We start from the raw sequence: 27,847 nt of genomic DNA, 5'->3' as shown, positions 1-27,847 counted from the left end.
ACCAGGCCTGCAAGGGAGGGCAGTTGGAGGCGATCAAGCCTGCAGGGGAGGGCAGTTAGGGGTGACCAGGCCTGCAGGGGAGGGCAGTTAGGGATGACCAGGCCTTCAGGGGAGGGCAGTTAGGGGTGACCAGGACTGCAGGGGAGGGCAGTTAGGGATGACCAGGCCTGCAGGGGAGGGCAGTTAGGGGTGACCAAGCCTTCAGGGGAGAGCAGTTAGGGGTGACCAGGACTGCAGGGGAGGGCAGTTAGGGGTGACCAGGCCTTCAGGGGAGGGCAGTTAGGGGTGACCAGGACTGCAGGGGAGGGCAGTTAGGGATGACCAGGCCTGCAGGGGAGGGCAGTTAGGGGTGACCAGGCCTGCAGGGGAGCAGCTAGGCATCAATCAGGCTGTCAGGGGAGTGGTTAGGGGGTGATCAGGCTGGCAGGCAGAAGCAGTTAGGGGCAAACAGGAAGGCAGGCAGGCGAGTAGTTGGGAGCCAGCAGTCCTGGATTGTGAGAGGGATGTCCGACTGCCTGTTTAGGCCCGATCCTCCCTGGATCAAGCCTAAACGGGTAGTCAGACATCCCTCAAGGGGTCCCAGATTGGAGAGGGTGCAGGCTGGGCTGAGGGACACCCCCCCCCCCCAAGCACGAATTTTGTGCACTGGGCCTCTAGTTCTAACATGAAAAACTCATTCTTTCAGTGTCCTGGCGTACTCTGTTTCCTAATAACCTGGTAGAGTAATCCTTTCCTATGATCATCAATGGAAACCCTCAGTCATACCAACAAATTTAGAGAAGAGGCTGTGACCACAAAATGCACTATAATTTAGATAACAGTTTTACATGTATGCTCTGCCAATCCCCAGACTCTTAAATTTATGCCATATTGTATCTTAAAATTAGTGTTTTAATTTTACCCGGTTATGTGTATCTGAATAAACCCCACCTGATGAAGCAGGTTCTTTCATCTCTAACCCTGAGGCCATCCTAGTGAAAATTGAAAAGCTTGTAATAAAAGCATAACATCAACAGATTTCATGTTGTAAGTCATCAATAACAATGTAACCCTTCCAACAAACCTCAAATAATTGAATAAAAACATTGTATAAACTCAAAATAATTATACCTTACCACAAATCTTCTTGCTCTAAATTGACAGACAACATTCTAATGAGTTTGACTTTTAAATAATTTTAAGTTTTAATTCTCTCTGGAATTTAACATCTGATATTGGTTAATCTTCAAAAGTAATAGAATTAATATGCATTTTCTTATGTAATTCATTGAGAAAATTGATTTAAACATATCACTTTCATTACATTTGTAATGTTTCTGTCCAGTAGGAATTTTTTCGTGTATCCAGTTCATTGCTAAAGATCTTGACATATTTGTATAGTTTCAAACTTATGTGAATTCTGTCTTGACCATAGGTTGTACATTTTTTATAAAGCTGATCACACTCAATACATTTGTAAGTTTTTTCCCACATAAGAACTCTGTTATATCCTATGAGGCTTAAAGTTTGATAAATGTTGTCATATATTTATGTACTTTCTCTCAAAGATGTATATTCATCAAGTGAGGTTATAGCCTTTGATTATAGCCCTGGTTATAGGCTTTGTCTCATACATGAGTTTTACATGTTTTCTCTCCACAATGGAGTCTATGGCTTTGAATAAGGTTTGAACACTTGCATAAGTTTTACTTCAATAATATGTATAAAGGTTTCCTTTTACTTTTTTAAAATATATTTTTATTGATTTCAGAGAGGAAGGGAGAGGGAGACAGATATCTTACCTAATAATAGACAAACATGTAAATTGACCATACCTCCGCTACACCCACCAGCCAATCAGGAGCGAGTATGCAAATTAACCCAACAAAGATGGAGGCTAATTTGCATACACAGGCATGGAGTGAAGACTGAAGACAGCATAGAAGAAAGGCAAGTGCTGCAGAAGGGAGCGAAGCAGTGAAGAAGGGAGCGAGGCAGCGGAGACGGGAGGGAGCAAGGCAGCAGAGAAGGGAGCGAAGCCTGCCTTAGCTTCGCTCCGGTCACAGGAAGCCCAATTCTTGCAGGAATAGGCCCAAGGAAGCCCGATTCTCACAGGAATCTTCCTGCAACAGGCCTCTAGTAAATATCAATAATGAGAGAATTACCGATCAGCTGACTCCTGCATGCCCCTGCAAGCCCGCAACCCAGGCATGTACCCTGATCAGGAATCAAACTGTGACCTCCTGGTTCATAGGTCGATGCTCAACTATTGAGCCATGCCAGTCTGGCTCCTTTTACTTTTATTCAAAGCTTCAGCTTGAGCTTTGAATAAAAGCACTGTCACAGGGAAACCAAGATGGCGGCATAAGGTATACACCTGTACGTGCTGCCTCTCACAACCACACCAAAACTACAACTAAAAGACAAAATGTCTATCACCCAGAACCACGGGAAAGCTGGCTGAGTAGAAGTTCTACAACTAGAAGGAAAGAGAAAAGAGCATTGAGATGTGCACACACGTGGAAAAGCAGATGTACGGAGGCACGCGAATTGGGCTGGTGGCTGGTGACTGGGTGCACTGTTTTTTTCAACCCGAAGGGAGACACAAGCTCCCAATTACTCTGAACTCCAGTTTCTGGTGAGACTCTGGGCACCCACACCCCTACGGGGAGAAGCTGGACTGTCTGCCATCGGGTTGGAAAGTGAGGGTGGCTTTCTTGCAGAGGTGCGTGCAGGAATCATTGTTTACTGCGCTGGGGCATGGGACGTGGGGATGCAGAAACTCAAAGACGCAGAGAGGGCTGACTGGCAGCCATCGCTGTTTGCCACGCCCTAGCCTAGTGATTCCCTGAGACCCCGTCCTGCACAATTTACAAACCAACCCAAGCTCTGCGCAGCAGCTTTTGCATATAAATGGCCTGCCCTATCGCAGCTTAACCTAACAAACTGCAGTTCTGGTCAGACAGCTCCAAAACCTCCAAACCCCAAGCAAAGAGGAGAAATCTGCAGATCTCGCTGTAGCGCCTGCTGGGTGGCCTCAGACAGTAGCTGACCTGCACCCCATTGGAGATCCAGAAGCCAGTGTACCTAGTGGTCAGTGTGAGATGACACCAGATTTCAACTACTCACATCCATAAGTGATACATTCAAGAGGCAGACTCAGTGAGTACCAAAGCCCCACTGAAACAAGTTCTGCACCATAAGCGTGTCTCCAGCACAGCAGTTCTTCCATTATAGACACAGCAGGTCCTCACAGCCAATTGGCCTGAAGGTCAATTCCTCCCAGTGTACCAACAGCAATCAAGGCTTAACTACAACAAGACTTTGCACTCAGCCCACAAAGGGGTGCACCAAGAGTGTCCACCTCAGGTGATAGGGGAGGCTGAGCCACTGGGCCCTATAGGTCACCTACCACAGAAAACCAACCCATCAACACAGGGAATCAGCAAAAATGCGGAGACGAAGAAACATGTCACGAATGAAAGAAATGGAGGAAAGCAAACTACTGGACATAGAGTTCAAAACCACATTTATAAGGTTACTCAAGAATCTTCTAAAAACCGCTGAGGAACTTAGTGAGACCTTTAAGGATCTTAATGAGAATACCAAAAAAATGGAAAAGGACCAGTCAGAAATTAAGCATACACTGTCTGAAATAAAGAATATACAGAAATTCAACCGTAGACCAAAGGACCCCAAGAATCAAACCAAAGATTTGAAATATGAGGAAACAAAAAACACCCAACCAGAAAAGCAAAAAGAAAAAAGAATCCAAAAATATGAAGATAGTGTAAGGAGCCTCTGGGACAACTTTAAGCATACCAACATCCAAACTATTGGGGTGCCAGAAAAAGAGAGAGAGCAAAATATTGAACACCTATTAGAAGAAATAATGACAGAAAACTTTCCCTACCTGGTGAAAGAAATAGACTTACAAGTCCAGGAAGCGCAGAGAACACCAAACAAGAGGAATCCAAAGAGGACCACACCAAGACACATCATAATTAAAATGCCAAGGGCAAAAGACAAAGAGAGAATATTAAAAGCAGCAAGAGAAAAACAGTTAATTACCTACAAAGGAGTACCCATATGACTGTCAGCTGATTTCTCAACAGAAACTATGCAGGCCAGAAGGGAGTGGCAAGAAATATTCAAAGTGATGAACAGCAAGAACCTATAACCAAGATTACTCTACCCAGCAAAGCTATCATTTAGAATTGAAGGTCAGATAAAGAGCTTCACAGACAAGAAAAAGCTAAAGGAGTTCATCACCACCAAACCAGGATTACATGAAATGCTGAAGGGTATTCTTTAAGAAGAGGAAGAAGAAGAAAAAGTCAAAGATAAAAATTATGAACAACAAAATGACAACAAATACATATCTATCAACAAGTGAATCTAAAAATCCAGTGAATAAAAAATCTGATGAACAGAATAAACTGATGAGTATAATAGAATCAGGGGCATAGAAAGGGAATGGACTGACAGTTCTCGGGGGAAGGGGGTGTGAGGGGTGCGGGAAGAGACTACAAAAATCTTACACCTATGGATGAAGACAGTGGCGGGGGGTAAGGGCATGAGGTGGGGTGGGGAATCAGGTGGAGGGGAGCTATGGGGGGAAAAAAGAGGAACATCTGTAATAATCTGAATAATAAAGATTTATTTTTTAAAAAAAGCACTGTCACATAAATTTGGTCTATAATGTTTCTATTTAGTATGTATTTTCTGGTGCTCAGTAAGGCTTGCAAATCATGTAAAAGCCCTGACACATACACTATATTTGTGAGGTATCTCTCCAGTATGGCTTTTCTTATGTTGAGTAAGATTTGACCTCTGTGTAAAGGTTTTACTACTCTCACCACATTTTTAAGTTTTCTCTCCTATATAGATTCTCTTATGACTCCAAAGTTGTGAATGTCTGGAAAAACCCTTATAACATTTCTTACATTTATAAGAAATAAATGTATGAGTTTCCTGATGATCTGTAAGGCCTTAAGTTCAATAAAAGTCTCACCATACAATTAAATTTATGTGGTTTCTCTCCAGTATGTATTTTCTGATGCCTAGTAAGGCTTACAAATTGAGTAAAGGTTTCTCTCCAGTATGGATTATCTTATGTCTACTAAGGATGGAACTAACAGCAAAGGCTTTTATGCATTCATGACATATATAAGGATTCTCACCTGTATGAATCTCTCACAAGTCTAATTTTGTGAACATTGAAAAAAAACACCTTATGACACTGATTACATTTGTAAGGTTTCACTCCATCATGCATTCTCTGGTGAATTGCAAGGCTTGAATGTCCTCTAAACAATTTGCTACATGCTACATTTATATGGTATCTCACCAATGTGGATTTTCTGATGTGTATAAGGTGTGAGCACTGATTAAAATCTTTGCCACTCATGATGTTTGTATGGTTTCTGTCCACAGTGAACTGTCTCATGATTCTTAATGTTTGAACTTTTGCTGAAAGTCTTCCTATAGTCCTTAAGTTGATAAGACATTCCCCTAATATGTGTTCTCCTGTACCATTTAAAAATCCTCCTACATTTATTAGACATGTTTTTGATACTGAGAAAAAAAATTTTTGTGGTGAAGCTGAGGAATAATTATTGATAGTTTTCTCAACTTTATTGCAGTCACAAATTTTCTCCTCATTTTTAAACATCTGCAGTTCAGCAAGGTGTACCTGCAAACGTAATCCAATTCTATTTTCCAAATACTTTATATACTTGTTTCCTGCATCACTGATGTTATTTTTCAGTTTTAACCAATTCCTTGCAAATGGCTCATCATGCATAGAATATTATGTATGTATTATTTCTTACAAAAACACTGTGCTTTTGAGGAAAATTAATTGAGAGTTTATTATATTGATCATTTGTACAACTGAAATTTTTGCTATAAGTAAAAGGCACCCCTTTGGTAATTTCCTGCATCACAGTGCCACTCACTCTCAAACTCATGTATATTTTCCCAGTTTTCCTCGAGGTCAAAATCCTTGGTGCCATGGCTTTCATTTTTTTCTAATATCAATGGATTGTATAGTTCTCCTTTATTAATTTCCAGTCTGGGTAATAGTTACTTTACTGCAAATCCAGCAGGAAGTTGCCAGTAAAAGAGTCATTCCTTCCGCTTCTTTCCTTTTCCTCTGGGATTTTTTTTCAGGTAAGATTATTCTCACTAGGCCCGTTTCTCCCCAGTCTGAAGCCATACATTTCTGATTAAAAAAAATACTTTGATCACAGTTAAAAATGTCTGTGTTTTACAATGCTACTAATTAAAGTTATAGTAGTTTGGGCTTATGATTTCCTAAGAAGCTTTCATCCCCTCAGTTATTTATACTACTAATAGGTAAGCTGCATGTTACAATTTTGCGGGGTGCCTTCACTTATCCCATGCAATCCTCACAGCAGCACTGTGGTATGGATATTGGTCTCATTCCCCTTAGAGAGAAGCTGATGCCTGGAGATGTTATATGGTTTGTTGGAGATCACACAGCCTAGTAAGTGGCACTTGAACCAAAGCTTCCTGATTCTAAAGTTGAACCTTCTGTCTATCCCAGTGGTCGGCAAACTCATTAGTCAACAGAGCCAAATATCAACAGTACAACGATTGAAATTTCTTTTGAGAGCCAAATTTTTTAAACTTAAACTTCTTCTAACGCCACTTCTTCAAAACAGACTCGCCCAGGCCGTGGTATTTTGTGGAAGAGCCACACTCAAGGGGCCAAAGAGCCGCATGTGGCTTGCGAGCCGCAGTTTGCCGACCACTGGTCTATCCTATCAGCCGCCATTACACTTTCTGCACACTGACATCTTAACTGTATCAGTGGGTTTTTGTGGCTATCCTGAGGTGGATGAGCTCAACTTTGGTGTGTCAGTGAAGTAGTATAATTTTGAGATCACTTTAAACTCTCACAAGCATCCTGGTTTTCATTTTTACAAAATAAAAAAGGAAATGAACATTTATGTCTGAGGTCATAAGTAGCTACCAAACATGAATATAAATTCCATTGAAAATATAATATTGAGTTCTATAGTATTACATGAAACAGCATTCAAGAACATTGTCTTACCTTCAACTTTTGAAAAATTCAAAACCTCAGGTGTGTGTTCCTCTAATTCAATATTATTATAAGGGTGAAAGTCCTTTACTTCATCTCCAGGTATGCAAAATTTAATAATATATTTCATTTTAACCTGACTGGTTTTATATACAACAAATTCATCATCCTAGAGCAAACATAAATAGGTGGGGAAATAAGCTTTATTGGTACATGTTTTTATAAAAGCAGAGTTTCATGTTTGCTAATTATTGAATGTGAAAATATTGAATCCAGACACTAGATATACAATAATTATTTAAACTTAAGCATATTAAGTAAAAACAGGAGCCTCTCTGTCTATTTCTTGATACAAGTACCTCAAAGTCTGTGGTGACAGTGGCTGTTTCAGGAACCCCATGGACACTGTCATAACCTGGTGGTGCTTCTATTAAGGAAAAATCTTTTTTGTATAAGTCCATGCACTTCCCGAGGGCGACATCACAAATGACCAAGAGTCTAGTGCCATCTGTCTCTCCTGGGTGTGAGTATTTAATACTTGTACTGCAGGTGAAAGGAAGTAAGTACAAATTTACAGTTTATAGTAACATGGCTACAACATTTTATTACATACATAGGAGATTTTTCAAAAAAAACTTTTCTGGTAGAACATTCCAAATTTTACTGTTATTGAAGTATCTCTGAAGATTCATTTAGAATTGTATTATTCATTTATTTATTTAAAAATTTGATGTAGCCTGGCCAGTGTGTTCAGTGGTTAGAGCGTCAACCCACACACCAAAGGGTCGCAGGTTTGATTCCCAGTCAAGGGCACGTACCTGGGTTGCAGGTTCAATCCCTGGCCCCAGTTGGTATGCATGCGGGAGGCAACCAGTCGGTGTCTCTCTCACATCGATATTTCTCTCTCTGTCCTATCCCTCCCTTCCACTCTCTCTAAAAATCAATGGGAAAAACATCCTCGGGTGAGAATTAACAAAAAAATAAGACTACTAAAAAATAAAAAGTAGGCTAATTCTCTGCACGAAAGCTCAGAAAGGACATTAAATACCAAGTATTACTAAGAATTGATCAAAGGGAAAGACAGGTGCTATATTCTCACGAGCCTTCTGAATCCAAAAAGAAAAACAAAAATTTCCAATGACACCCAAATGAGGGATTCTGTAACTTTCTTCAGGAATCAGCAGCTTTTAATAAAGCACTTTTTGCTATGAGGAACACAAGTTGGGACATTGGGGACATACTTCTATTTTTTCAAAGATCAAGACCAAAATGTAAAAGCATTGCCTAATGACCATTTGTTCTATCCTTTCTAAGACTTGCACTTCTAAAAAATGAATTTCCCCCATTCCTCTTATACACCTCTCCTTTCTGTGGGCTCTTTTCTTGTAACTACAAACATGCTAGCTCCTTCCCATGGAACCTGGACCTAGACTTTGTCTTCTAGACCCTCTCCACATCTGCCCCTCTCTGTCTCCTCCCTTTCTCTCCACCCTCCACAGTCAGTGACCATCTCTACTAGATTGTTTGCTGACCATTTCTCAGTCCACTGTAGTTTGGCTCTGTTCATATGTCTACACCAAAACCACTCTGTCAAAAGTCATGAAGGACTTCATTAAATTCAACTGAATGTCAATTAATTTTTTGAATCAAATTTCTTTTATTATTTTTTTAATTTTTAAAATTCAATTTTAAAATGGGCAGAGGAGCCCTAGCTGGTGTGGCTCAGTTGGTTGAGCATTGTCCCATGCACTGAGAGGTTGCTGGTTAGTTGCAGGCTCAATCCCCAGAAGCGGCAATTGATCAATAGTTCTCTCTCTCTCTTTCTCTCTATCTCTCTGTCCCTCTCCCTTCCTCTCTCTCTCTAAAAATCAATTAAAAAGCATCTTTTAAAAATGGGCAAAGGATCTGAAAAACACTTCTCCAAAGAGGACATAAGGGAGTTCCATTTTCAATTTTTAAAAAAATATTTTTTTTTATTGATTTCAGAAAGGAAGGGAGAGGGAGAGAGAGAGAGAAATACCAATGATGAGAGGGAATTATTTATCGGCAGCCTCCTGCACACACCCTACTGGGGATCAAACCCACAACCTGGGTATGTGCCCTTGACGGGAATCTAACGTGGGACCCTTCAGTCCGTAGGCTGATGCTCTATCTACTGAGCCAAACCGGCCAAGGCCATTTTTAATTTTTTTCAGAAATCTTCATACTGTTTCCCATAGTAGCTGCACCAACCTGCATTCCCACCAACAGTACACAAGGGTTCCCTTTTCTCCATATCCTCACCAACACTTGTTTGTTGATTTATTGATGACACCCATTCAGAAGGTTTTTTCATTTTGTTGATTGTTCTTTTACTGTGCAAAGCTTTTTAGTGTGATGTAGTACCATCTGTTTATTTTTTCTTTTGTTTCCCTTGCCCGAGGAGATATATAAGAAAAAAATATTACTAAGAGAAATGTCAGAGATTGTATTGCCTGTGTTCTCTTCTAGGATTTTTATGGTTTCAGGTCTTACATTCAAGTCTTTTATCCATTTTGAGTTTATTCTTATGTATGGTGTAAGAAGGTGTTCTAGTTTCTTTCCTGTTTTTGCATATTATCTGTCCAGTTTTCACAGCTTGTTTGCTGACCGCTTCTCAAGTCACTGCTGTTTGGCTCTATTTATACTTCTTCACCAAAACCACTCTGTCAAAAGTCACAATGGACTTCAATTTGGTTAGATTCAACTGAATGCCAATTGAAAAAATTTAAATATTTAAATATCTAAGAATTTTTACTTTGAAATATTTTATACACAAAAGAGCATTTGTAATATTAATGTTGTTTCAATAATTATAATAAGACACCCATATAAGTGCCACCAAGTTTAAGAAATAGAATATCATCAATATTTCTGTTGGTATCACCTCCCCTGCCACCCAGGGGTGATCTAATCACTATCTTGATTTTGTGTATATCGTTTTCTTTCTTTCATAGTATTGACACATCGGTATGTGTCCCTTAACAATGTAAAGTTTAGTTTTGCTTGTTTTTGAACTTTGCATATATATGGAATCATATGATCATTTTTGCTGTGCTATATGCCCAGGCTCATCCATTTGACATGTGTAGCTGTTAAGTCACCTGTTAAAAGTGCCATGCAGGACTCCATGTAGGACCACACAAAAATGTATCAATTCATTGCACTGTCAGTGGACATGTGAGTCATTTCCAGCATTCTGTTACTAGTGATCTTAGCCACTCCCATACATGCCTCCTGGCCTAGAGTTTTTCTAGGGTAGTGATTCTTGACCCAGGCTGCATATTATAATCATCCAGGAACTTAAAAACTATTGATACCCAGGCCTCACCCCTACGGATTCTGATTTAACTACTCTGGGGTAAAATCAGCACCATAGTGTTTGCACCAATGGAGCTCCCCCCTGGTGATTACAATGTGCAGCGAGGTTGGGAAGCACTGTTTTCTGGTTCACAGGCCAACCTATAGAACTCCTGAATCATGCCATCAGCTCTGTTCTTCAATTATACCAGATAATACAAAAACTGAAGGTTTATCAATTATACTCTTATTAGCAGTGTTTGAGAATTCAGATTGTTCTAGAGAGACTGCCACCTCGAGATGTTAAGCTTTTTTTTTTTTTTGTCAAAGTGATAAGAGTAAAAAAAGGTAGCATTATGGTTTACTTTTCATGTTCTTGATTACTTATCTTTTCAAATGTTACCTTTCATACATGTTTCCTCTTCTGTTAAGTTCCTATTCATGTCTTTTGCCCATTTGCTTACTGGATTGTTTATCTTTTTCTTATTGATTTGTAGAAACTCTTTACATATCCTAGATAATTAAATATCCTGGATAATTATCTTTAAATATCCTGGATAATTATTCTTTATCCCAGGTTCCATCTTTAACTAGCTCTGTGACCTTAGGAAAGTTACTCAATCTCCACGACTCTGTTTCCTTTCCATAAAACGATGTGATAATACCAATTGTGAGGTTTACAACAACATGCATGAAGCACTTAGCCTGGTGCCTCACACAGGGCAGGCACACAATACATTGTGGCTATTATGAGGCAGATTTAACTATTAACAAGTATATTCAGGATGAAATATTATTCCAGGCATATAGAGTTTTATATAAAATAAATTTTTTAGAAGAGAGGTCATATGCTGTAGAAGTTAAGATTCCTGGCTCTGGAGACAGACAAAATGCTGTGTGACCCTGGGCAAGATATTCTCACTGGCCCTCAGTGTTCTCACCTGTGATAAGGCGATAATAATGAGACGATCAGGAGGCTTTTTAAGGATTAAGTGGATACATATATGTAAAAGTTCTTAGGGTAGTAAAATCACTAAGATGACTTCAAATATAATTTTCCTGCCTATCCACCACAAAAGACATGCTTCTACAGTATACTGAGAAAACTGGCTGCTTTTAGTGACGTGTTTCTTTCTCATATTTTTAAGTTTTCATGAATTTTTAAAATTGAATTTAGCGGCAAATAAAATTATATAGGTTTCAAGTGTACAATTCTATAATACAACATCTGTGTGTTTACACCCCAAATCAAGTCTCCTTCCACCAACATTCATTCTCCCTTTACCCTCTCCTACTTCCTCCCATCCCATCCTACTTTCCCTCTGGTAACCACTATACTATTGTCTAAGTCTATGAGTTTTTGTTTGTTTGTCATATTTGTTCATTTGTTGTTTTCAGTTTTATAGCCCACATATGAGTGAAATCATATGGTTCTTGACTTTCTATCTGACTTATTTCACTTAGTATGATATTCTCAAGATCACCCATGGTGTTGCAAATGGCAGTATTTCATCCCTTATGATGGCTGAGTAGTATTCAATTGTATATATGTACCACATCTTCTTTATCCCATCATCTATCTAAGGCAGCAGTCGTCAACCAGTGGTCCGCAGATCACTGGTGGTCCATGAGGTCCGAAAGGTTGGCGACCGCTGATCTAAGGACACTTCAGTTGTTTCCACATCTTGGCCACCGTGAATAATGCTGCAATGCTGGTGCATATATGTTTGCGAATAAATGTTTTCAAAATTTTCAGGAAGATACCCAGAGGAGTGGTGAGGGTCATATGGTAACTATTCTTAATTTGCTGAGGAACCTCCATACTGTTTTCCATAGTAGCTGTACCAGTTTACATTCCCACCAGCAGTGAATAAGGGTGCCCTTTTATCCACAGCCTCTCCAACACTTGTTATTACTTGTCTTGCTTATAATAGCTATCCTAACAGGTGTGAGGTGGTATCTCATTGTAGTTTTAATTTGCATTTCCCTAATAACTAGTGAGATTGAGCATCTTTTCATAATTTTTTTGGCCATTTGTATGTCTTCTGGGGAGAAATGTCTGTTCAGGTCCTCTGCCCAATTTCTAATTGGACTGTTTTGTTTTTTTGGGGGGTGTCAAGTTGTATGTGTTCTTTCTATATATTGAATATTAACCTCTTGTCAGAACTGTTGTTTGCAAATGTCTTCTCCCATTTGGTTGGTTGCCTTTTTGTTTTGTTGGCAGTTTCTCTTGCTGTGCAGAAGCTTTTTAGTTTGATAAATAAATGAGTTACCTGTTTCTGGGTGAGAAATCCCTCACCAGGGAAGACAGAGGAAAACATATAGCAAGCATTCAGCAATGATTCCTTGGTAATGGGTATGAGTAACATGATTAAGGATATAATAATACTAACCTGAGTGAATCGCTGAAATATATTCCACTCCCAAGATTTCCAATGTCTGTTCTTTTCACACCACGATCTTCAACTACTTTGGGCAAAAGCAACCCCCTAAAAAGAAAAGGGCATTATAATGTTTACTAGAAAGAAGTAACTTTTTATTATAGCCTCATAATTCTAGCAGAAACAGGTACTATTTAAAGGGTATTATGCTAAGTGAAGCAATCCAGACACAGAAATACTGCATGACCTCCTTACTAGTATATGTGGAATCTTAAAAAGTCGAATTCATAGAACCAAAGTCTAGAATGGCTGGGAGAAATGGGAAGATTTTGGTCAAAGGGTACAAACTGCTCTGGCCAATGTTCTCAGTGGTTACAGCACCAGCTCCAGCACCGCAGGATCATGGGTTCGATTCCTGGGTTGCAGATTCCCATCCCCAGCCAGGTTGGAGCGCGTGCAGAGGCAACCAATTGATGTGTCTCTCTCCCATCAGTTTCTCTCTCTCTCTCTCTCTCCCCTCCAGCCCCCCTCTTCCACTCTCTCTAAAAAATAAAAAAAAACAATGCAAAGGATACAAACTTTCAGTTATAAGATGAATAAATTCTATATCTGTAATGTACAGTATGATATCTATCTATCTATCTATCTATCTATCTATCTATCTATCTATCTATCTATCTATCAGCCTATGTGACTGTCACAACCGAACGGACAACAGAACAAGCTGTGTGGGGCAACCAGGACAGCAGGGGGGTTAGTGAGGGGTGACCAAATGACGGAGCAGCAGGCTGTGTGGGGCAACCAGGCCAACTGGGGGGATAGTGAGGGGCGACCAAACGACTGAGCAGCAGGCTGCATGGGGTGACCTGGTCGGCAGGGGGTTAGTGAGGGGCGACCAAACAACCAAGCAGCAGGCTGTGTGGGGTGACCAGGCAGCAGGGGGGGCAGTTGGGGGCAACCAGGCCGGCAGTGGGGGGGGGGGCAGTTGGGGGTGATCAGGCTGGCAGGCAGAGGCAGTTAGGGGTTATCAGGCTGGCAGGGGGGCAGTAAGGGGCAATCAGGCAGGCAGGCAGGTGAGTGGTTAGGAGAGCCAGCAGTCCAGGATTGTGAGAGGGATGATCCGACTCCCGGGGATCAGGCCTAAACCATCAGTCAGAGGGGTCCCGGATTGGAGAGGGTGCAGGCTGGGCTGAGGGGACCCTCCCACCCCCTGTGCACGAATTTCATGCACCAGGCCTCTAGTATATACACTGAGTGGCCAGATTATTATGATCTCTGAATGCATAATAATCTGGCCACTCAGTGTTTGTGTGTGTGTTTGTGTTTGTGTGTGTGTGTGTGTGTGTGTGTGTGTGTGTGTATTAGAGGCCCGGTGCATGAATTCGTGCATGGGTGGGGTCTGGCCAGTCTGGCCAGGGGGAGGGGACATGGGCGGTTGGCAGGCCTGCCTGCTGGTCAAACTCCTTGTCGAGGGGACAATTTGCATATTAGCTTTTTATTATATAGGATATACACTGAGTAGCCAGATTATTATGCATTCAGAGATCATAATAATCTGGCCACTCAGTGTATATAAAAGGCTAATATGCTAAGTGTCCCTGCCACCATCCAACTGGTCGCTATAACGTGCACTGACCACCCGGGGGCAAACGCTCAATGCAGGAGCTGCCGTGATGCACACTGGCCATTTACAGAGAAACAGCAGTGCGGACCTGGCACTGATAAGGCAACACTCGGCTTCCCCCAAGTGGAACAGAGGTACCGCCACCACCCCAGAGCAACACCCCTCCATATCACAGCCAATGCTGCCATGGCGCAAAATGCGACCCACAGCCCAGCCCAGCCAGGAAATGGTCTCTGTGGGAGCCAGGTAATGATATCATGTAGCAATGCCTGGCTTACTCTCCCTAGCAACCACTAGCCTCCTTGGTGTTTCTTCAGCCCAGGAACATGACTTGCTTTATAACCAAGTGCAAACATTTTACACTTTAACCAAATGTTTGTGAAGTGTTTTCACATTTTCATCTCATTTGATCCTCACAGAAGTCCTGGAGTAGGTAGAAAGGAGACTCAGTAGAATCCTATTTTCTTTTCATCAGCCAGAAAACAGAGATTTATAAAGTTTAGAAACTTGACTCAACTGAAAAGAAGTAAGAAATGGTGGACCTTGAAAACGACTTCAGGTTTTCTCACTGCGCAGAATATAGTCAAACACTGCTGCAGTTAAATATTTCACCCTTTGTTCTCCCTGCATGATCTACAATAATAATCTGCTTCATGTTGATATTTACTGCTGTGTTGCTGACAATTACCTGAAAGAGAAGTTGGGGTGCTTCACTGGGGCTGGAAAAAGTTTAGCTAAATCAGAAAGCAGGTCTAATTAAGCATGTTTATTCTATATCTATAAAAGGCTAAATTGACTCGTGCATGTGCAATACATATAAAGCTCTCGCTGGCACCAATTGCAAGCGTGTGTTTCATTCTGTCATTGTCGATCATGAATTTGGTTGACACTTCTATTATAGAGAAAGGGTGAATAGCGATATTAAAATATTTCTTCTAATTAATTTCTTTTAAATGTGTACGAATCCGTGCACTGGGCCACTAATAATTAATAATATGGTACTGTATACTTGAATTGGCTAAGATGGTAGATCTTGCGTTCTCGACATAAGAAAGAAAAGGTAAGATATGGAAGTTTTAACTAAGTTGATTGTGATAATCATTTTATAATGCATACCTATATTATATCATCATGATGTATACATTTAAAAAAAATCATATTGTGGCCCTAGCTGGTTTGGCTCAGTGGAAAGAGTGTCAGCCTGCAGACTGAAGGGTCCTGGTTTTGACTCCAGTCACGGGCACATGCCTGGGTTACAGGCTTGATCCCCAGTAGGGGGTGTGCAGGAGGCAGCCAGTCAATGATTCTCTCTCATCATTGATGTTTCTATCTCTCTCTCCCTCTCCCTTCTTCTCTGAAATCAATAAAAAAATATTTTTTAAAAAGCACATTGTACAACCTAAATACATGCAGTGTTTGTCAATCATACCTCAATAAAGCTGGATAAAAATAAAAACACCAAAGAAATCATCAGCACCACCACCCAGACTGGCCTTGGACACTGCTGGTGACCCTGCAGCCACTCCAGCCAAAATCCTGCTGCCCCGCCCGCAGACCTGCAGACCCTAAGACGTCCACCTCCAAGGCTGCACAGCTCCTGCAGCAGTAAGTGAGACTTCCCCCTCCCTGGCTGCCAACCTCTGGACACCTCAGTTGTGCCTTCCCAGCGTGCAGGCTTCCTGAGCGACCACCTCACCGGCCGCTCTTGGGTGCCGCTGTGAGCCCCCGCTGGGCATGCTCTTATCCAAACAAGGGTGCATGGCCCAGGCAGTAGAAATTCTGAATTCCCCCTTCCCAGCTGCCTACCCACAGACATGGTGGTCACGTGGTTTCAGCATGCAGGCCCCCTAAGGCAACCGCCCCAGCAGGCGACTCCTGGGTGCCTCTGTGAGCTTCCACTAGGCACACTTGTATCCAAACAAGGGCACAGACCCCGGGAGCAGAAACATGGATGTCTCCCTCCTTGGCTGCCAAACTCCAGTCACTGCAGTTGTACTGATCCAGTGCGCAAGCCCCCTGAGCCTGCTGACCCAGCAGATGGCCCCTAGATGCTTCTCTGAGCTGCCGCAAGACACAACCCCAGCTGCTGGCATCCAGTCCCCGTGGTAGCACTGCTCCAGCACACGGGCCCCCTGAGCCCACTGCCCTAGCAAATAGCTCCTGAGCACCTCTGTAAGCAGCCGGTGGACGCGCATATCCAACCAAAGGCGCACATCCCTTGAAGCAGAAACTGGGACTTCTTCCTCCACGGGGCTGGTGGCACACCACAATCACTCAGATCCAGCGTATGGGCCCCACGAGCACACACCCCTTGCAGACGGCTCCTGGGCCCCTTTGTGAGATGCCACTGGGTATGTACATCTCCAACCAAGGGCGCACGGCTCCCTCAGCAGGACCCACAACATCCCCCTCCTGGCTACCTACCTCTGGACAGCTTGGTGAGTTACTGAGGACTTGCCTCCCTGGACAAGGTCACATTCTTTCAGCCATAGTCACTGATATTTCCACATTCTCAGCTGCTGGATCCTGAACCCCCTCGTGATTCAGAGAGAAAAATCACTTTAGCCAGAGTCCCACTGCCTCAACCACAGACTAAAAGACACCCGCCCCCCAATGTCACAGGCTCTGGGACCCTCGTAGTGAGTTGCAGAGTGATGCTAATCCAGCAAGAGTCATACCACACCAGCCAAAGTCACAGTACCTGAGCCTGAGGTCCCGAGACTCCTTCCTCCCAGGCTGTGGACTCTGGGTACCCACAGTGAGCACATACCAGTGAGACCTCAAACAACCTTTACCACAAGAGCTGAAAACATGATCACATGAAAAACAGCTTGCGCCCTAACCGGTTTGGCTCAGTGGATAGCGCGTCGGCCTGCGGACTGAAGGGTCCCGGGTTCGATTCCAGTCAAGAGCATGTACCGTGGTTGCGGGCACATCCCCAGTAGGGGGTGTGCAAGAGGCAGCTAATCAATGTTTCTCTCTCATCGATGTTTCTAGCTCTCTATCCCTCTCCCTTCCTCTCTGTAAAAAATCAATAAAATATATTTAAAAAAAAAAAAAAAAGAAAAACAGCTTGCACAACAAAGCCGGGGGTGAGTCACATTGCCAATCCATGATGAGACTTCATCCATGAATAAGAAACTAACATTCAAGATCCAACTACATCAAGAAAACCCAAATAGCTCAAGTAGAGAGCTTTACTAGATCACCAAGCCCAGAGAACCTGAGAGACCACACCAGTAGCACCACTCCCAAAAGAAACTGGGTAGCAAAGCAGTTGGATCCAAGACATAGAAACAATTAAAATGTTACAGGAAAAAAAATGGGGAGACAAAAAAAAAAAATCCCCAAAAGAAAGTAAAAGAGGAATCACCAGAAAGGGAATTAAATGAAATGGAGGCAAGTAACATGTCAGAGAAAGAATTCAGAGTAATGGTTATAAGGATGCTCAAATGGCTGGATGACAAATACACACAACTCAATGGGAATTACAAGGAGCTAAATGAGAATGTTACCAACATGAAAAGAAACCATGAGGAAATGAAGAATGACATAGCTGCAATAAAGAACACAATGGAAGGTTTAAACAGTAGACTAGAAGAGGCTGAGGACCGCATCAGTGAATTAGAAGACAAGTTGGAAAAAACACACAAACACAGCATCAATTGGAAAGAAAACTTAAAAAACAGGAGGAGAGCTACAGGAGCTTTGGGATAACACAAAACGAAACAACATCTGCATAATAGGGGTACCAGAAGGAGAGGAAGTGGATCAAGGAATAGAAAACCTCTTTGAAGAAATAATGACAGAAAACTTCCCTGATGTTGGCAAGAAAAAGCTCCAAAAAGATGAACCCAAAAAGACCAACACCAAGACACATCATAATTAAATGGGCAAACATCAATGACAAAGTAAGAATCTTAAAGGCTGCCAGACAGAGACAGAAAGTTACCTACAAGGGATCTCCCATTAGAATATAAACTTATTCCTCAAAAGAAACACACCAGGCCAGAAGGGAATGGAATGAAATATACAAAGTGATGCAAAGCAAGGGACAGAAACCAAGAATACTTACCCAGAAAGACTATAATTCAAAATTGAATGTGGAATCAGGAGCTTCACAGACAAAAAAGGGCTAGGAGAATTTATTACTGGGGAAAAAAATGGCGGCGGAATACAGACGTGTTCCGAGCCTTGTCCCAGAGCAGAGAGAAAGAACAGCTGAGGGTCGCACGAGGAGTGTTTGTTGGCAAGTTAAGGGGCAGCTAAACTCCAGGAGAAGGTGGGGGACTGCTAGATGGGGTTCCCCTGACCGGGCAGCCCCCATTGCAGCTGGGTCCCCTCCCGGAGCTACGGACTCGGATGCAGAGACTGCGCCATCTTGAAAGGGAAAGTGGAGCTTATCGGAAGCCTGAAAATCAACAACTACGGCACCCACGGAACAGCTGCAAGCCCCAGAACACCGGTCCCCAATAAGCACAAACACGCGAATTCAGAGAAGCTCTACACTCCACCACAGAAAGGTCAGATTTCGCCTGGGATAAGGAGAGAGAGAACTACATAACCAGACATCCGGAGAAGAGAGACCATGGGGAGACAAAGAAACAGCCCGCATATGAATGAAAAGCAGGCATCACCAGAAAAGGCAGTAAACGAAATGGAGGCAAGCAACCTTCCAGAAAAAGAATTCAGAGAAATGGTCATAAGGTGGCTGAAAAGAATGGAAGACAAATTCGACAATATGAGCAAGAACCAAGAGGAAATGAAGAAGAACCAAGAAGAAATAGAAAATGACATCGCTGCTGTAAAGAACTCAATAGAAAGCATCAAGAGTAGACTAGAAGAAGCAGAGGACTGCATCAGTGAGCTAGAAGACAAGATGGGAAAAAATACCCAAGTAGAGCAGCTTCTAGAAAAAAAATTAAAAAGCAGGAGGAGAGCCTAAGGGAACTTTGGGACAACACGAAACAAAACAACATCCGCATAATAAGGGTTCCAGAAGGAAAGGAAACTGAGCAAGGAATAGAAAACCTATTTGAAGAAATAATGACAGAAAACTTCCCTGATAGGGAAGAAAAAACCCACACAAATCCAAGAAGCTCACAAAGTCCCAAGCAAAATGAACCCCAAAAGACTGACACCAAGGCACATTATAATCAAATTGGCAAACACCAAAGACAAAGTAAGAATCTTAAAAGCGGCAAGAGAGAGATAGAAAGTTACCTACAAAGGAACCCCCATCAGACTAGCAACTGATTTCTCAACAGAATAAAATCAGGCCAGAAGGGAATGGAATGAAATATACAAAGTCATGCAAAGGAAGGGTCTGAATCCAAGAATACTGTACCCAGTAAGGCTATCAATCAAAATTGAAGGTGAAATCAGGAGCTTCACAAACAAAAAGGACTAAGGGAATTTATTACCACCAAACCAGCAATGCAAGAAATGCTAAAGGGTCTGCTGTAAAAAAAAAAGAAATAGGAAGCGAAGAAGGAACACAGGGGTAAAGAATAAAAATGGTTGCCAAAACCGGTGTGGCTCAGTGGATAGAGCGTCGGCCTGCGGACTGAAAGGTCCCAGGTTTGATTCCGGTCAAGGGCATGTACCTTGGTTGCGGGCACATCCCCAGTAGGGGGTGTGCAGGAGGCAGCTGATCGATGTTTCTCTCTCATCGATGTTTCTAACTCTCTATCCCTCTCCCGTCCTCTCTGTAAAAAATCAATAAAATATATATTTTTTAAAAAAAGAATAAAAATGGCAACAAATAAGTACCTATCAATAATAACTTTAAATGTAAACGGATTAAATGCCCCAATAAAAAGACATAGGGTAACAGATTGGATAAGAAAACATGACCCATATATCTGCTGTCTACAAGAAACCCACCTCAGAAAAAAAGACGCACACAGATTGAGGGTGAAGGGATGGAAAAGGTCTTCCAGGCGAATGGAAATGAAAAAAAAGCTGGTGTAGCAATACTTATATCTGACAAATTAGATCTCAAAGTGAAGGACATAATAAGAAATAAGGAAGGCCATGTCATAATACTAAAGGGAGAAATCCAACAAGAAGAAATAACTCTGGTAAACATATATGCACCCAATACAGGAGCACCCAAATACATAAAAAAACTCCTGGAGGATATCAAGGGAGAGATTGACAGCAATACAATCATAGTAGGAGACTTTAATACCCCACTATCACCATTGGACAAATCCTCTAAACAAAAAATCAGCAAAGAAACATCAATCCTAAATGACTCACTAGACCAGATGGAATTAATTGACATCTTCAGAACATTTCACCCCAAAGCCACAGAATATACATTCTTCTCAAGTGCACATGGGTCATTTTCAAAGATAGACCATATGTTGGTTCATAGGCAAAGTCTCTTCAAATTCAAGAAGATAGAAATCATATCAAGCATCTTCTCAGACCACAGTGGCATAAAACTGGAAATCAACTACAATATAAACAATCCAAATAAATCAAACACATGGAGACTAAACAGCATGCTATTAAACAATGACTGGGTTACAAGAGAGATCAAGGAAGAAATAAAAAACATCATGGCAACAAATGACAATGAAAACACAACAATCCAAAATCTATGGGACACAGCGAAAGCAGTCTTGAGAGGGATGTTCATAGCTCTACAAGCATACTGCAAAAAACAAGAAACAATGGTAATAAATTACCTAACCCTACAACTCAAAGAGTTAGAAAAAGAGCAACAAGAAAAGCCCAGTGTAAGCAAAAAGAAGGAAATAATAAAGATCAGAGCGGAGATAAACGACATAGAGAACAAAGAAACAATACAAAAGATCAACAAAACCAAGAGCTGGTTCTTTGAAAGGATAAACATGATTGATGAACCTCTACCAGGTTAAGCAAGAAGCAAAGAGAGAGGACCAAATAAACAAAATCAGAAATGAAAGAGGTGAAATAACAACAGATCCCGACGAAATACAAAGGATTGTTAAAAAATACTACGAACAACTCTATTCAAACAAACTGGACAACCTGGAAGAAATGGACATATTCCTAGAAAAATATAACCTTCCAAAACTCAATCAGGAAGAATCTAAACATCTCAATAGGCCAGTAACTATGGAAGAAATTGAAGCAGTCATCAAAAAGCTTGCAGCAAACAAAAGCCCGGGGCCAGACGGCTTCACAGGAGAGTTTTACCAAACATTCAAGGAAGAACTAAAACCTATCCTCCTCAGACTATTCCAAAAAAATTCAAGAGGAAGGAACACTTCCAAGCTCATTCTATGAAGCCAGCATCACCCTAATACCAAAACCAGATAAAGATAACACAATGAAAGAGAGTTATAGGCCAATATCCCTAATGAACATAGATGCCAAAATCCTCAACAAAATTCTAGCAAACTGGATCCAGCATTACATTAGAAAGATCATACACCATGACCAAGTGGGATTTATTCCAGGGATGCAAGGCTGGTACAATATCCTTAAATCAATAAATGTGATACATCACATAAACAAATTGAGAGACAAAAATCTCATCATCATATCAATTGATTCAGAAAAGGCATTCGACAAAGTCCAACAGCCTTTTCTGATAAAAACGCTCAGAAAAGTGCGAATAGAGGGATCATACCTCAACATAATAAAAGTCTTATATAACAGTGGTCAGCAAACTCATTAGTCAACAGAGCCAAATATCAACAGTACAACGATTGAAATTTCTTTTGAGAGACAAATTTTTTAAACTTAAACTTCTTCTAACGCCACTTCTTCAAAATAGACTGGCCCAGGCCGTGGTATTTTGTGGAAGAGCCACACTCAAGGGGCCAAAGAGCCACATGTGGCTCGCGAGCCACGGTTTGCCGACCACTGTTATATGATAAACCTACAGCCAACATCATTCTCAATGGGCAAAAACTAAAACCATTTCCTTTAAGAACAGGAACAAGACAGGGATGCCGGCTTTCACCACTCCTGTTCGACATAGTACTATAAGTGCTAGCCACAGTGATTAGACAAGAAGAAGTAAAAGGCATCCTAATTGGAAAAGAAGAAGTAAAATTGTCATTATTCGCAGATGACATGATATTGTATATAGAAAACCCTAAAGACTCCATCAAAAATTATTAGACTTAATAAATGAATTAGGCAATATAGCAGGCTACAAAATTAATGCCAAGAATTGTATGGCATTTTTATACACCAGTAGTGAACTTACAGAAAGAGAGACTAAAAAAAAATCCCATTTACAATTGCACCAAAAAAATTAAGATACCTAGGAATAAACTTAACGAAGGAGGTAAAAGACCTGTACTTGAAAAACTACAGGACACTGAAAAAAGGGATAGAGGAGGACATAAACAGATGCAAGAACATAGCATGTTCATGGATTGGTAGAATCAACATCATTAAAATGTCCATACTACCCAAAGCAATCTATAGATTCAATGCACTCCCTATTAAAATGCCAACGGCAGATTTCACAGACCTGGAAAGAACTCTCCAAAAATTAATCTGGAATAAAAAAAGATGCCGAATAGTCACAGCAATCCTGAGAAAGAAGAACAAAGTAGTGGGATCTCAATACCAGATTTCAAGGTGTATTACAAAGCCACTGTTCTCAAAACTGCCTGGTACTGGCAAAAGAACAGACATATAGACCAATGGAATAGAATAGAGAACCCAGATATCAAACCAAACCACTATGCTCAATTAATATTTGACAAAGGAGGCAAGAGCATACAATGGAGTCAAGACAGTCTCTTCAATAAATGGTGTTGGGAAAATTGGACAGATACATGCAAAAAAATGAAACTAGACCATCAACTTACACCATACACAAAAATAAACTCAAAATGGATAAAGGACATAAATGTAAGATGGGCAACCATAAAAATATTAGAGGAATCCACAGGCAGCAAAATCTCAGACATATCTTGACTGATACAGCTCCTAGGGCAATGGAAACTAAAGATAAAATGAACAAATGGGACTACATCAAAATAAAAAGCTTTTGCACAGCCAAAGAAACTACCAAAAAAACAACAAGAAAGCCCGCTGTATGGGAGAACATATTTGCCAATGTTATCTCTGATAAGGGCTTAACCTCCAACATTTATAGGGAACTCATACAACTTAACAAAAGGAAGATAAACAACCCAATCAAAAAATGGGCAATGAACCTAAATAGATACTTTTCGAAAGAGGACATAAGGAAGGCCAAGAGATATATGAAAACAGGCTCAGAGTCACTAATCATCCGAGAGATGCAAATCAAAACTACAATGAGGTACTATCTCATACCTGATGAATGGCTATCATCAACAAATCAACAAACGACAAGTGCTGGCAGGGATGCGGAGAAAAAGGAACCCCCTTGTGCACTGCTGGTGGGAATGCAGACTGGTGCAGCCACTGTGGAGAACAGTATGACGTTTCCTCAAAAAGCGAAAAATGGAACTCCCATTTGACCAGTGATCCCACTTCTAGGAATATATCCCAAGAAACTAGAAACACCAGTCAGAAAGGATATATGCACCGCTATTTTCATAGCAGCGCAATTTACAATAGCTAAGATTTGGAAGCTGCCTAAGTGCCCATCAGCAGATGAGTGGATTAGAAAACTATAGTACCTCTACACAATGGAATACTATGCTGCTGTAAAAAGGAAGGAACTCCTACCATTTGCAAAGCATGGATGGGTCTGGAGAGCATTATGCTAAGTGAAATAAGTCAGAGAAAGATAAATATCACATGATCTCATTCATTTGTGAAATATAATGAACAACATAAACTGATGAAGAAAAACAGATCCAGAGACAGAGAAGCATCGATCAGATGCTCAAATCTCAGAGGGAAGGTAGGGGAGGGTAGGGGTAAGGGGGAGAGATCAACCACAGAACTTGTATGCATGCATGTAAACATAACCAATGGACACAGACACCAGAGGGGTGAGGACATGAGCCAGGGCTGGGGGAAGGGGGCAATGGGGAGAAAAAGACACATATATAATACTTTAATCAATAAAGATAAAAAAAAAAAAAAACATGGAGTAAAGGAAGCCAGGCACCTAAGATGGCCATTTACATTTCAAAAGCACAATAGCTAAGATCTGGAAACAGCCCAAGTGCCCATCAGTAGATGAGTGGATAAAAAAGCTGAGGTACATTTACACCATGGAATACTATGCAGCAGTAGAAAAGAAGGATCTCTTACCCTTTGAGACAGCATGGAGGGACCTGGAGAACATCATGCTAAGTGAAATAAGCCAGTCAGAGAAAGACAAGTACCACACAATCTCACTCATATGTAGAATCTAAGGAATAAAATCAATGGAGGAATAAAATAGATCCAGACATGAAGCATGAAACAGACTGTGGAATCTCAGAAGGAAGGCGGGGGAGGGAGGGTGAGAGGGAAGAGATCAACTAAAGACCTTGTATGCATATATGCATAACCCATAGACACAGACAATAGGGGGGTGAAGACCTGGGGTGGGGGCTGGGGGTGGAGGTGGGCTAGAAGAGGTCAACTGGGGGGGAAGGGGACATGTGTAATACTTTCAACAATAAAGATTTAAAAAACTAAAATACAAAAAATTTTTCCAAAAAAATTTCGTAACTTAATTTTTACAATATCCTGTTATAAATAATCCTATCTAATAAAGAGGGAATATGCTAATTAACCATCACTCCATCACAAAGATGGTTACACCCACAGCTGAGGCCAAGTTCCCATAAGGAGCCTTAACGAACAATCAGCAGGGACCTGAGGCTATGCCCTCCCCCACCCCCGTGGGGCTTGACAGGGGACCTCAGGCCGCGCTCCACACCAGGCAGGGCTTGATGGGGGACCTCAAGGTGTGCTTGCCGTCCTGGTGCTGGGCTAGGGGTCCTCAGGCTGCTCCCCCGACCCCAGCACCAGGCCGGGGGACCTCAGGCCGTACCCCCTGCCCCAGCACCGGGCCAGGAGACCTGAGGCTGCGCCCTCCTTCCTGGCGGGGCTTGACAGGGGACCTCAGACCGTGCTCCCCACCCAGCGGGGCTTGACGGGGGACCTCAAGGTGCACCCCCAGTGCTGGGTCGGGGGAACTCAGGCCATGCCCCCCACCCAGCGGGGCTTGACAGGTGACCTGAGGCTGCACCCCCCTGCCAGTGGGGCTTGACAGGGGACCTGAGGCTGTGCCCCCTCCCAGTGCTGGGCCGGGGCACCTGAGGCTGCGCACCCCTGCCTGGCGGGGCTTGATGGGAGACCTCAGGCCATGCCCCCCACCCAGCAGGGCTTGACAGGGGATCTCAGGCCATGTCCCACACCTGGCAGGGCTTGATGGGTGACCTCAAGGCACGCCCCCCGCCCTGGTCTGGGCTGGGGGATCTCAGGCCAAGCCCCCCGCCCTGGCGCCTGGCCAGAGGACCTGAGGCTACGTCCCCTGCCCAGCAGGGCTTGACAAGGTGGAATGGCCAGGTCTGGATCTAGTCCAATGCGGGGGGGGGGGGGGGGGAAGTGGACAGGTCTGGATCTCACGCGATATTGAGGCGAATGTGGGTGGGCGGGGACTTGACTCTGGGTCCCGTGGTGTGCCCCAGACTCTGACAGGAGGAAGGTTTTCATATACATTTTACTAATTTTCTTTCATCTCTGACACTTCTATTATAGAGAAAGGGCAAATAGCAATGTTAAATTATTTCCCCTAATTAATCCCCTTTTAATGTGCACGAATTTCATGCACTGGGCCACTAGTTATTAATAACGAACTACAACGTTCGCTAATGACTGATTACTATAATCGTGTTGCATTCATTTCCCTTACGCACCTTATGCACAGGTGCACCATTTCTCTCCACTAATACCAGCAGCGAATATTTTAGCAGCTGATTGCAATGTCATTAGTCTTGTACTGACTTGTTTGGTATGCACAACAGGAAGTATTTCACTTTCAGAGAACAAGAAAAATAGGTTTATTTGTGTTATGCTTATTAATTTGTGCGGTTATTCAGTGTCTGGTAAGTTAATGTTCAAGAAAAAATATTTTTATTAAAATATTCTATTAGCCGAAACTGGTTTGGCTCAGTGGTAGAGCGTCGGCCTGCGGACTGAAAGGTCCCAGGTTCGATTCCGGTCAAGGGCATGTACCTTGGTTGTGGGCATGACCCCAGTAGGGGGTGTGCAGGAGGCAGCTAATCGATGTTTCTCTCTCATCGATGTTTCTAACTCTCTATCCCTCTCCCTTCCTCTCTGTAAAAAATCAATAAAATATATTTAAAAAATAAAAATAAAAAAAAATAAAATAAAATATTCTATTATTTTTTTAAAAAATAAAAAATAGAATAAAAATAAAAACACCAATTAAAAGACAACAAATAAATAGTATGAAATGAAAAAAAATACATTTTCAAAGTAACCCCACAGAGAAGTTCCAGGTGCCATGAAAATGACCCAGGCTATGGCCTGTTCACTGGTGAATGGTTCTCATCACTGTCTTGAGTAGCCCTGATTTGCTGGCCATTTTTCCTGTTCCTAGGCTCAGCATCCTTCAGGCCCAAGCCCCTCAGTGCTCAGCCAGACTATGTTTAAGCCCAACACAACCTGCACTTTTCCCCTGCTCAAGATCATTGTAGTTACTATTGGACTTGTGGGCATTCAGACGGTTCACGTTTATCTCTGGGAAAGTGGGAAAAGGAGATGTCTGCCTTTTATTATACAAATACCTACAGTTTGAATTTTGTATTATGAGAGGGAATTAATTTTGTAAAATGGCTTTGAGTTTTAGTCCTCCTTAGAAAAGCCATTCCCACTCAAAGATTATTATTTTTTATATTCTCCGGTTTTTCATTTAGTATCTTTACAGTTTTATTTTTAATATTTAAATCTTTACCCCATGTGGAGTTTATTTAAGTAAGAAATGAGATAAGGGTCCAATTTTCTACTTTTTCCCCAGGTGGTTATCCATTTATCCCAATACATAGCATTGAAGAAATGATGTTTCTTCCACAGAAATAAAAGCTACTTTTATCATACACTAAATACTCCACTTTTGTGTATTTGTGGACTCTTTATTCTGTTCATGCATCTATTTATACACCACCTCATATTTTAATTAATATAGCTTTATAACGCATTTTTAATGTGTAGTCTGGTTAATCCTCCCTCATTACTCGTTTTCAACCCTGGCAATGTCAAATTTTTAGAAAAACATGTGCTGTAGAATCAGCTTTTTATTTCTTCTAAGGAAATCTTGTTAATACTTTTACTGTGTTACCATTAATTTTACAGGTTAATTCAAGAAAAATTGGCATCCTTCTGATAAGTGCAAGTGTCTTCTGGATCCCTCAAAGAGTGTAGAAAGTTTTTTCCTGATGGATCTTGTATGTTTCTTTTTAAGTTTCTTATTACGTATTTAATTAAGGATCCAGATTAAATCATATTTTCCTCTGCTTCTTATGACTTCATTTAAGTCTTAATATTAAGTGTTTACTCAAA

The 27,847-nt window shown here is 41.7% G+C and overlaps 1 protein-coding gene across 7 annotated transcripts in view; it reads right to left on the bottom strand.

Moving 5' to 3' along the window:
- PARP4 (poly(ADP-ribose) polymerase family member 4) overlaps positions 1-27,847 on the bottom strand; it is a 165,351-nt gene that overhangs the window by 94,705 nt on the left and 42,799 nt on the right. For all 7 annotated transcript variants that reach the window (XM_080662135.1, XM_080662138.1, XM_080662139.1 and 4 more), the window contains 3 exons: positions 12,763-12,858; positions 7,411-7,594; positions 7,064-7,220 (listed from right to left, as the gene is read on the bottom strand). In XM_080662135.1, coding sequence (XP_080518261.1) covers positions 7,064-7,220; positions 7,411-7,594; positions 12,763-12,858 — 437 coding nt within the window. The remainder of the gene's footprint in view (positions 1-7,063; positions 7,221-7,410; positions 7,595-12,762; positions 12,859-27,847) is intronic.

The sequence above is a fragment of the Plecotus auritus genome (genome assembly GCF_963455305.1).
Source record: "Plecotus auritus genome assembly, chromosome: 3".
NCBI classification, from domain to species: domain Eukaryota; kingdom Metazoa; phylum Chordata; class Mammalia; order Chiroptera; family Vespertilionidae; genus Plecotus; species Plecotus auritus.
The sequence above is the reverse complement of the archived record's forward strand: the minus strand, read 5'-3'. Positions and strand labels throughout refer to the sequence as shown.